This window comes from Myotis lucifugus, unplaced genomic scaffold (genome assembly GCF_000147115.1).
Source record: "Myotis lucifugus unplaced genomic scaffold, Myoluc2.0 scaffold_121, whole genome shotgun sequence".
Classification (NCBI taxonomy): domain Eukaryota; kingdom Metazoa; phylum Chordata; class Mammalia; order Chiroptera; family Vespertilionidae; genus Myotis; species Myotis lucifugus.
Window position 1 is genome coordinate 2,889,401 of NW_005871169.1, and position 12,032 is coordinate 2,901,432.

The window sequence follows — 12,032 nt, forward strand, 5'->3', positions numbered from 1 at the left end:
AAATTCTGGTGAGTATTGACTTATCCATGCAGAACTGGCTACATAATTTGCAAGGCTCAGTGCAAAAGAAAATGTTTTTTAAATTATTAAACATTATAAATTATTTAAAAACTAGAGGCCTGGTTCATGAAAATTCATGCAATGGGGGTCCCTCAGCCCAGCCTGCACCCTCTCACAGTCTGGGACTGTTGGGGGATGCCCACCTGCTGGTTTAGGCCTGCTCCCCAAGAACAGATCATCTAAAAGAAATAATCATATCCTTGGGTAAGGATTTTTTAAAAAGGTAATGGTCACATGAAAATTCACTGCCGGTGGGGCTGAGGGGACTGGGCGCTGCCATCTTGTGAGGGCATGATGGTCAATTACCATATTACCTCTTTATTATATAGGATTATTAAATATTTCAAGATGGTGACAGCAGAGCTTAAACCAAGTGTGGGGCCCATGTAGGCATGGAGCTTTGGGTAACTGCATAGGTGGCAAACCCAGGAAGCTGGCTCTATTTCCATATTATAAAAATCTGGAACTTAGGGACACATTTCATAAAGAACTAGAGGCCCAATGCATGAAATTCGTGCAAGGGCCTTGGCCCTGGCCCCTGCCCTCCGCCGCTGCTGCGACTGGGGGCCTCTGCCACCTCTGCCTTGGTCCCCACCTGCTGTGGCTTTGTCGGAAGGAAGGAAGGACGTCTGGAAGGACATCCGGTCTAATTAGTATATTAACCTTTTATTATTATAGATTGCACTGGTAAAGTGAAGAGAATGAGAGGAGAGTTACAAGGGAGTGAAAAGAATCTCTGGAAAACAGGATGTGAATGAAAGCATGCTGACAAATGAAACAGAAAGACATTGCAGTTCAAAATAATTTCGAGAGAAATGCAGCAGAATTGGGAATCGATTTTCTGAGTGCTACCTAGATGAGGGGTTGGTAGGTGCAGTTTGAGAAGATGAGACCAGAAGTAATAGAACAGCCATAGCTGATGCTCATAATTTTTTCCCTCCATCAGCAAAGGCAGTCTTGTGATTACAGGGAGTCATAACACCGGGTTCTCACCTCTAAAGACAAACAGCCCAGGGAAAATTAATGCTGATCGAGGAGGGAAACAAACACACATCCACAACAGAAGAGCTACCACACCAGCTATCTAGGAAAATCCGCTCAGACCTTCATGCTTGAATATGAAATGACAACCAAGAATCATCAGACAGAGAATTACAGCAGCAACCATGGGAAAGAACTAAACACTCATAAAAAGGGATACTTGAGGGAACATAATTTAGTAAACAGACGGACCCCAGCAAGATGTATCCAAAGAGATGTCGGTGGGAACCCAGAAATCACGTGAAATCAGATAACCACTCAGCTGGAAAGACGGAACCAGTCTAAAAGCAGTAAGTTTAGTGGGTTCCTAATCTTCAAGAACAATTCATTGGATTTCAAGCAATAAAGACGAATGTAAAGCTGCAAGATCGTAGAGATATCGTGAAGGTTACAAGAAAAAGAATATCAGTTAGAAATGCTAGTAAAAAAATTGAAACGGTATAATGGAATCATCATTCAATAGAAAGCAAAATAAAGACGAAACAATTTTGAGAGCAGTATTAGAAGAGAGAGATCATTTCTTTATCTTGGTATTTCCCTCTTCATGTGACACAGCGGTCCTTGGCTGGGCGCTGGGGGCACGGACCCCCAGGCAGCTCGTCTTGGACAAGCTCATGCTATAGCGGGGGGCACACTCGTGGGTAAGGGACTCACGGCGGCAACTTCCGGTAGGTGGATTCGCAGCCACAGAAGCAGGACCTGCGGAAAGGTTCCCTTCCAGCTTCCCCAGGACCCAACCCGCAGTCGCTCGCTCAGCTTCCCCCCTTTCATCCGCGGCGCTTCTGCCTAACTGAGCCTGCGCCAGCACTAACGCGCACGCGCCAACACCGGTCCAATCAGAATCTCAAACCCAAATTCCAGGTGGGAGGACTCCTTGCGGGGTGGGGCGGGATCTTCAGGCCGAACCACGGCCGTGATTGGTCGGTGGAGGGGACACACGTTCTCCTTTAGGGAAGCCTCGCCCGCCGGCCAAATGTAGTGAACTCTTCTCCTAATTTGGGAAGGGTCCGGCGCGGGCCTGGGCGGGGCGGCGCCGAGTGCGCCTGCGCAGAGCGTCCGCCCGGGAGCGTTCTGTTTGGGTGTTGCTTCAGCTCGGGCGGGCGGGGTGCATCTCTCTCACCCGCAAAACGCGCCCCGCGGGAGCCGGCAGTTTCCACGTACAGCCTGTGAGGTGCTGCCCGCTGAGGTGAGTGTGTGTGGCAGTGCACTTGGCTTTGCCTGTCTCCGCGCGGTTTGAGGGGTGCTGGACCCTTTCCACGCCCCCGCCCCATCCTCCAGCTTGCACCCGGTCCTGGCCCCTGGATGCCCACTTTGCAGGGCGCGGGGGAAGCCGAGGGTGGCAAGCAGAGTTCCCTCCTTTCTGTTTCCGCACCCTCCTGCCTTCACCCACGTGCTTGTTGTTGTCGTTTGGTGCAGATCATGTCCAAGTCCCTGAAAAAGTTGGTAGAGGAGAGCCGGGAGAAGAACCAGCCGGAAGTGGACATGAGTGACCGCGGCATCTCCAACATGCTGGACGTCCACGGCCTGTGTGAGTGCCGGGGCCCCGCCCTCCCCTTGGAGGGGCTGGAAGGGCGTGTAAGTTTTTCAAGGAACTGCCGGCCATTGTGTGAGCGGTTGTCATGGCTTATAGGCCACCCTCTGCTTGTAAACATCACTTGTCAAGACCTTAGAAAGTTTGCAGTCAGAATGTGCTCTCTTTTGCCTGGAAAACGCGCGTGGGGGCCCGGGCAAGATCACACAGATGGCTGCTGCTGCTGCGCCTCAGCGGTTGTCTGTGCGGATTGATGGCATTTGGGTGGATTGTCCACACGGTTTACTTAATAGCCACTTTATTTTTTAATTGAAAATCTTTTTTTAAAAAATTATTCTTCTTTTCTCCTAATATAGGCTTTGGCCCTTGAACAAATGCCGCACAAATGTTACATGACAAGTGTTCTTGTGCCTGGAGTATGTTAAACATTTCTCGACTCATTACCATTTTGTGGGTCTGTTCTCTTTCGTTTAAGCTTTTGTTGTTTCCAGCTTGTGCTATGGTGATGTCTTCCTAACTCTCCACTTGCCTCCAGGTTTACGGACCCTGTGGTCTAGTCTTTATTGCTCGCAGTGCTATTTTTTCAGTAACACAAGTCTCTCTGTGTTACTCTGTGCTTTAAACCAGGGAATACAAACTCAAAGGTCTGGGGGGTAGTCATGACCTCCTTAACGGTATCCCACCTACTACTCAGATCCAAACAGTTGTTACCACCTGGAGAAGTTTGCTCAGTGTTGCCAGAGTGTTTTTGTTTGTTTTGTTTTTTAAGAAAACAAGTATCCAGGTGAAACTTACCAATTTTCAGAAGTTGGCGATTCATTTCAGTATTTGAAAAATACTTTATAAAGGTGAAATAAAATACTCTTCAGGCTGAATGTGGCTTCAGTTTGGACCTTCTCTCTTAAACACCTCTGGTTGCTCATTACCAACAGCAATGCTCCAGTTTCCTTGGCATGACATGCAGGGCCTTCCTGAGTCTAACCACAACCCACCTTAGGTCCCGTCCCCTCCGTGCATTTGGTGTCCCAGCCATTCTACCTCATTGTCCTTCCTGAGCCAGGGCACACCCTTTCAGGTTTATATACCTTTACAAGTATTGTTTCCTCCCTCTTCACTCTTCTTCGCCCAAAATATTTTTACTGTTTATCAGGAGTCAGCTAGGTAAAGCCTCTGTCTGTCCCAAGCTGACATAGTTAACCTTCTCTCCTATGAAGCTAGACATACCTTGTTTCATTACCCTCGTTACACAGGATTGTAACCTGTTTTTAACCTAGCTGTTTCTCTTCCCCGCAGGGAGCCTGCAGGGGCTTAAAGCTGGGCAAAATTCATATTTGCCTTCTTTATAATATTGCCTGGAACACAGTAGGTGCTCATAATGGTTGATGGATGAAAGAAAGAAGGCTGGCTTAGGCCTGTGAGTTTATGAGATCCACACTAGTTTGTGACAATGGAGACGAAGGGGAGAGGTCCAGGAGACCCGAAAATATAATGGATTGCTTGTTAGGCGTGGAGAGAGCAGAGTCAGATTTACTGTGACTCCGTGGTTTGTGCCTGGACAGACATGGGGGATGGTGCCATTGATACATCTCTGAAAAGTTGATGAAAATTTTTAAGCTCTTAGGAAGATATCTGCCATTAGGCTTAGCTTTTGTACTGATTAGCATCTCAGCCTCCTGCTGTGTGTTGGCCTCTCTCAGTGGTGATGGCTTCCCTGGGGCAGCAACAGAGCAGATGTCTCTGGTACTGAATTGGCACTTGTGGATCTGGGTGTGTCCCGAGCTGCCCCTGCCTGGTCCTGGTGATCACCGGGACACCGCTGCAGTGGAGGGAGGAGGTGGGGAGCTGCCAGCAGGAGGCCTGGCTCTGCTGTACTCTTGGCCCCATGGCTTTCTGCTCCTTGGCACTCATTTTCTCATGGGCTTGAAGAAAGAGGTTGCTTTCAGCAGAAAAACATTATATTTCTCAGCTTTCAAGAGAATTTTTTTCTGTGTAATATAAGTAGGGAGAGTGGTGTAGCTATTTTGTTTCAGTTGCATTATCTCTTTGAGGGCTTGACTTTTATTGAAGAAAAAAGAGCCACTTGCTTCCTGAAAAAGATGTTTCCGTTGTAATATGAGGTGGTGGAAAGTAAGATCATCCTGAATTTTTCCTAGAGAGCATACTAAAGGAAGAATGTACTTCCTGGGGAGTTCAGGGGAAGTGAGTTTGGCCTCTGTGGTGTGTGTAGACCCAAGGAGTGGCTGCTTTCTGCTATAGCTCCCTGACTTTTGGAGCCGGGAGGTTCTGAATGCTTTCCAAAGCCTATTCCTCACTGGAATTCATGTATCAGTAGTGCACATCATATTTTACATGTTAAAATATTTGACAAGATTATATTTATTGCAGCATGAGAAGCCACAGCCTTTTCTTTATAACAATTTTAGCTGTTATCATGTAGTTTTATGAATAGTTTTATTGGTTTAGTGCTAAGATAAGCCTCTTTGGAGAAACTGAAAAAAAATGTAAGGGCATTAAAGGGAAATTATGAGACACAATAACCATTCTCTTCCACTGAACTCCCCAGGAAGTATGTTCATTCTTATCTCCCAAAAGATAAGAATGGAGATTTGTGCTTATTCTCATATGAGATGGCCATCTGTCTGTCTGCTTGGGAGAGTTGTGTCTAAGAAGCGCAGCACTGCCTCTGAGACAGTACTTGGCCTTAAAAAATGTTTTCAGCATCTTAGATACCAAAAGCTTTCTGATGGAGAAAACTTCCTAGGCCAGAGACAGCCAGCAGACAGGTTCTAGAGTTTCCTGTCAGATTCTGGAAATGGCCAAATCCTGCTTTGCCAGGCAGGAGAGTGCGGTACTCATAAGTGGGGCCTTGGAGTGGAATAGTGTGGCTTCCGATTCTCCATCTTCTCCTTACTGCTGTGAAACTTCAGAGAAGCTGCTTAACCTTTCTGAGCCTCAGTTTCCTCATTGTCAAATGGAGATGTAAGTACCCATTTGGTTGGATTGGTTCAGTGCTAAATGCACTGATGTACGTCAGCTGCTGAGCACTATGCCTGCACATGAAATGTTAACTATTAATGGGAAGTTCCAGATGGAACTTGGTAAGCCTCAGCTATCACCAGTTCCACCATATCGGCCTGAACCAAGAATGCATGGTTAATGGCATGTGTCCTATGGGGATTATATATATATATATATATATACACACACACACACACACACACACATATATATTATACAGTGGGGCCTTGACTTATGAGTTTAATTCCTTCCGAGACTGAGCTCATTAAGGAGCTCGTTAAGGAACTCGTTAACTCAAATTACTCTATCAACTCAATGCAAAAAATCAGCCGAGAGATAGCTGGTATCTCAAAAAACTCTTTAGTCGGGACACTCTTAAGTCAAGGCCCCACTGTATATATATTTTTATTGATTTCAGAGAGGAAGGGAGAGGGAGAGAGAGAAACATCAATGATGAGAGAGAATCATGGATCGGCTGCCTCCTGCACGCCCCCCCACTGGGGATCAAGCCCACAACCCAGGCGTGTGCCCTGACTGGAATTGAACCTGGGACCCTTCAGTCCACAGGCCGACAACTCTATCCACTGAGCCAAACCGGTTAGGGCCTGTGTGGATGTTTTTACGTGGCTTATTAGGATCTGGAGGGCATGGTACTTTTGCCTAGGGTTGTTATAGATTTAGATTGCTGTTATTTTTTTAATTACCCCTCATTTTTTCTTTCTCTTCATTTTCCTATAGGACGTGTAATCTGCACACATGTTCTCCTTAAAGCTTCCAAGTGTAATGACACCGATTTTGTTCTTTTTATTAAAGAAATTTCACTGCAGAAACTCTCCCACACAGCAGCTGTCTTCACTGGATGATAAAGTTGCTTTTGAAGGGTCCTGAAATCAGCTTCAGGGAGCTAAGAATCCCATCAGGAGCCTGCAAGATTTCCCCCATTTCTTTTACTTAAGTCTTTTGTGACGTTTTAATCTCTTCAAGTTTATTACCCTCTGGGTGTTCAGGCCTTTATCAGTTTTTTTTCAGGTTAGGCTGAAATATCTTTCAGATCAATCTTAAAAAATAACCTGCCTCGGAGGTCTTTCTAAAGGAGCCTATAAAATAATCCACAAAAGTACTCATAGGTTCTTTGGTTTCAAAAGCTGTGTTAAACCTGGAAGTAGTCACTTCTATTAGGTATGTCAGTTACAGACATACCTTGTTTTATTGTACTTCACAGATGTTGCTGATTTTTACAAATTGAAGTCAAAGACCCTCCAGCACAAAGAGATTATGACTCGCTTTATTGCAATACTGACTTTATGGAGGTAGTCTGGAACTGAACCCACAATATCTCTGAGTATGCCTGTAGGTTATCTTCGAGGGGAAGGTTAAAGAGCTGGGAAGACCATGTCTTGTTAGCTGTAATCTTTATTAAGACCTTTTATATTTTGACTCCTCTAAGTTGCCTGTATATGCCCACCTTTGTGTTTCTTTTTGTGTGTGTGTGTTTTTTAAAGTTTATCTTTATTGTTGAAAGTATTGCAGATGTCCCCTCTCTTTTTCCCATTGACCCTCTCCACCCTGCAATATCTTGGCCTGGGCAGCCCTTTTCTCTCCCCAGCTAACGAATCCCTCCCTTGTCACTTAATGCTTGTAAAAGAAAGAATGATTTATCTATCTACATAACTCCATTGAGATGTTTCCCCACCATCCCATCCAGCCTGGGTTAAGTGGCTCTTTTGGGCCTAGTGGGCTTGCTTCTGTTATCTCTGTACTTGGCATTGTGCTTGGGGAAAGTTGATTGAAGAAGGGTGCTATTGCATTAATTAAGAGTTCAGTTGAGCTAGGGTGGACAGCATAGCACAGCTGAGGGAATGTTGCCTCTGTGTCCCTGCCACTGACTTCTCCCCGACTGTCCAGAGGGAACAGTTTACAACCATTAGGAACAACATAGTGTTACGGGTTCACTCAGCGAGATAGACCACCAACTCAGAATTTAAATTTAAGAGCCTTTATTAAGCTGGCCAGCTGAATACAGTTACAGCACCCTGCCGAAGCAGAGGCTGAGCTGCAGCCCAGACTACTACAGGAGTTACATTTTATTATTAAATTCTGTGGAGGCCCAGAGAAAAATGTGTCTTTCAAATTCTGGGCCCCCAATATGGAGGAAACTCTCTTTATTTATACTTTTCCAGTCCTTTGTTTCCCAAATTTGGAATGAGACTTCCGGGCCTTCTGAGAAAGAAGGCCTGCATGCTGGGAAGGGGCCATGAGACCATATCTCAAGGCCTGGCCTGATGTCAGTACCTTCCTATCTATGTGTTTTAGGAACAGACAGCATAGCATGACCCGTCTGGCCAAAGCACCAGATATGCAGCCCAGCACAATAGAACTGTTCAGTGTTCAATTTTTTACTTTAGGACAGAGTAGAAACAAAATGTTTCATCCAGGTAGGAAATAAAATGAAGAAATTGTGACCCCTTTGGTGTAACTGAAATAATAATGAATGATCTTTTACAATTTTTCAATCATCGGGCATTTCCGTTCCAGTCAGCCATGGCTTCTTTTTTGTGAGCAGCTGTATGTTACTAGCAGTCTAACCTTGGGCAAGTCACTTAACCTCTCTGTGCCTCAGATTTTGCATCTGTAAAATGGAAATAGTAAGAGTAGCTACTTTATAGAATTACTGAGTCATTATCTGTGAAATGCCTTGAATACCATCTAGCATGTATGTCTTGGTCCATTCATTCGGGCTGCTATAACAGTACCAGAGGCTGGGTGGCTTATAAGTGACAGAATTTCTCATGGTTCTGGAGACTGGAAGTCTATAAGATCAGGGAATGGGCAGATTCCCTGTCTGGTGTGGACCCACTTCCTGTTACATAGATGGCCATCTCACTGTGTCCTCACATGGTAAAAAGGACAAGGGATCTCTTTGGAGTCTCTTTATAAGGGGCACTAATATCTAATTCATGAATGCTCAGCCCTCTTGACCTCATCACCTCCCAAAGGTTCCCCTCTCCTAATAGCATCACAAAATAGGGGTTAGGTTTCAGTATATCACTTTCAGACAGAAACCCAAACATTCAGTCTATCTCATGGCACATATTAGTCTTAATATTCACTATTATTAATATCTTAAGCTTTTATCTATGATTATATAAAATATGCAAAACAGTGTCTCTTTAGTGTTTTGAATTCTCAGTCATGGTACTTCTCTTGTCTCACTGGTTCATAATGTCTGGGCACCCAGTGCCTCCTTCCTCATCTGACTGAGATTTCCTGGGAGACATTAAATAGGTATGTCAGTGTGATGGGGTCAGGAGCCAGGGACAGTGTGGGAGGTGGCTGGACAGCTGGGTCTTTAACAGGATTTTAGTTGTAGTGTGTTCCTGTCTGTTGAGAATGACAGGCATTAAAACTGTTGGCAGTTTTTCAGCTAATAACTAAAATACTGTATGTCATCCTATAGCTATTTATTGAATGTATTTATTTATTTTTGTGATGGGCACGATGTAAGCTGAGTCTGGGAGCTTCTTCCCTGCTGAATCTTTAAATTACCCAGTGATTAATTAATATTTGCTAAGTTAAGAAAACTGTAAGCTAGTTAATGGATTAGAAGTAGTTAGATTTTTATAAGAAACCATAACACCCATTGCTTTGCCATAATAGCCAGCTTTTAATTGTGATAAAAAGTGCTAGAGTTGATAGGGATAATAATTGCAAGCCAGATCCTAGATCCTCTTTTCATAAATTTTACAAGAACCTGGTTTAAATAATTCGATTTAGATATCTGAGATACATTATTATAAAGCAAAAACTAGAATTGATTTCTTTACATTCCATAAAGGTCTCTTGCTTCATTGAATAGCAAGTTTGTACAGGGTTGATTTTTTATTTTATTTTTTAAGGCAAAAGCATAAAAATGTGGCCTAGGAACAGTCCATGTAGGTGAAGTGCCAGACCAGCATGAGTCAGCGTTGAGCCTCTGTGGGTTCCTCAGGCTTCCTCAGCTCACACTCACCATCGTTCACTCCTGCTTGGGCAGTTGCTTCCTCTTGCCCTGTCATGCCTCTTTCTTCAGGTAAAGGGATATCTTCTTTTATGGTACTTCATCCTAGAAGCTTATAGCCAAAGAAACCTCCCCTTGCTATGGTCTGTCTGATCCAAAGCATCTTTATGATTGGGGCATTTCATAACTTCAGTGTGGCCTGAAGCCTCTGCTGGAGGCGGAGGCACAGGGGCTTCCGAATAGAGAGGCACTGACTGATCAGTGAGTTTCCCAGTGAAAGATAGGGCGAATGTAATTTGCCGTTGCTCCTTGGGGCATATTTCATCAGTGTGTGATGTTTAACAGTGCTGGGGCTGCCATGCACAATACCACAGAGGGGATTGGGGGTGGGGGCGAGAGGGTGGGGGGCACTTAAACAACAGACATTTTCTCACAGTTTGAAAGGCTGGAAGTCCAAAATCAAGGTGTAGGCAGGGCAGGTTTCTCTTGAGGCATCTCTCCTTGGCTTGCGATGGCCACCTTCTCGCTGTGTCCTCACATGGTGTTTCCTCTGAGCATGCCTGTCCCTGGTGTCTTTCTGTGTGTCCACTTTCCTTGTCTCATATGGATACAGTTTGGATTATGGCTGACCTAATGGCTGCATTTTAACTTGTTTAAAGGTCCTGTCTTCAAATACAGTGAGATTCTGAGATACTGGGGGTTAGGGCTTCAACACAGGAATCTTAGGAGCCACAGTTCATCCTATCACATCTACATTAGAGGTTCTGAATGGTTCATGCTTGAGTGCTTACACTGGGGCGAATGCTTCTCACTTATAACATCACTCCTTGCTGCAGCGTTTACAGATGAGCAAGCAGAAGGTGATCTAGAGGCTGTAAGTCCCAGCATCACACAGTTAGTGGCAGAATCAGAGTTCACACTTAAGTGTATCTAACACCTTTGTTCTATCATAACCGTGCTGTGTTGTTTCCCACCCCTGAAGTGTAACACAGATCTGGGTCAGATGTTAAGGAGTGGGATTTCTGGGGTGCCTGGGACAGCAGGCCTTACTACAAAGCATTCACTTTCAGAATTCTTGAAAACTCTGGAAAAAAAAAAAGGATCATTTGGGTAGCCTGCAGCCTGGAAACTTAGGTTTATCATATTTTTTTCTTTATTTTACTTTTTTCATCCCCATTTATTCCCCCTTATACCCTCCTCCATCTTTGTCTACCCCCTGGAATCACCCCAATGTTTTCCACGTACATGAGTTCTTTCTCTCTCTCTCTCTCTCTCTCTCTTTTTTTTTTTTTTTTTTGGCTCAATCCCTCTATTCCCCCAGCTTCACTCCCAGAACTGTCAGCTTGCTCTCTATAAGTCTGTCTTACCATGTTGTTGCAGAGCTTTAACTGTGGAGGAAAACACTAGAAGCAACTTATTCTCTATCTGGTCAGTATTAACTGTGAACCCTTCTTTTTCCTGATGGTTTTCCAAAAAACGATTAGTCTTAACTGAATTTAGCGATCAGATGTGAGATGTCTTTGCACTGTATATTCATTTTTTCTGTCTTCAAACGTAGAACATTAGTTCAGAACACTCTGTGAAGTCTGGTGCTAGAGAAGATTGTGTTTGGGAAATATTGGTATATATATATATATATATATATATTTCCAGCGACTGGAAAGGCAAAATGACCAGAATGACTGGTGGCGATGATGCGCACTGCAGCAGCCAACCAGCCTGATCCGGGCCCCAATTGGCCCCCCATCCCCAGCCAGCCTGGCCCCCGATTGGCCCCCAACACCTCGATCGGGGGTGGGGCCAGCTGGCCAATCGCCCGCGGCCCCTCCCCCTAACCTGCCCAGCCTGATGGGCCCCCATTGGGGTGGGCCGGCTAGACCCCACCCATGCACGAATTCATGCATCAGGCCTCTAGTCTACACTAATAAAAGACAAACATGCAAATTGACCGTACCTTCACTACACCTTAAGCTATGCCCACCAGCCAGTCAAAGCGACTATATGCAAATTAACCCAACCAAGATGGGGGCCGGCAGCCATGGAGCTGGAGCAAGCAGGAGCTTGGTTGCTCCAATGATGGAGGAAGCCAAGCTTCCCGCCTGCCACAGCGGCTCTGAACTCCACTCAAAGCAACAAAGTTTCAATTATAGAAGGTAAATAAACCCCAGATACCTGCTTTCAGCCGGCCGTGGCCACAGAGCTGGAGTGAGCAGGAGTGGGTTGCCCCTGGCGATGGAGGAAGCCAAGCTTCCCTCCCGCCTGCCGTGGCCACCCGCCCTGGCCGACTCTGAGCTCCTCTCAAGGCTACAAAGTTTCAATTATAGAAGGTAAATAAATCCCAGAATAATAAAAAAAGGAGAGGCTGGAAGCTTCCGTCGCCCAGGG

General features: G+C 45.2%; 1 protein-coding gene across 1 annotated transcript in view; it reads left to right on the forward strand.

The window, feature by feature from the left end:
- Positions 1 to 2,131: 2,131 nt before the first annotated feature.
- RSU1 (Ras suppressor protein 1) overlaps positions 2,132 to 12,032 on the forward strand; it is a 185,031-nt gene continuing 175,130 nt past the window's right edge. The window contains exons 1-2 of the mRNA XM_006093734.3: positions 2,132 to 2,287; positions 2,518 to 2,629. Of these exons, the coding sequence (XP_006093796.1) occupies positions 2,521 to 2,629 (109 nt within the window). The 5' untranslated portion in view covers positions 2,132 to 2,287; positions 2,518 to 2,520. The remainder of the gene's footprint in view (positions 2,288 to 2,517; positions 2,630 to 12,032) is intronic.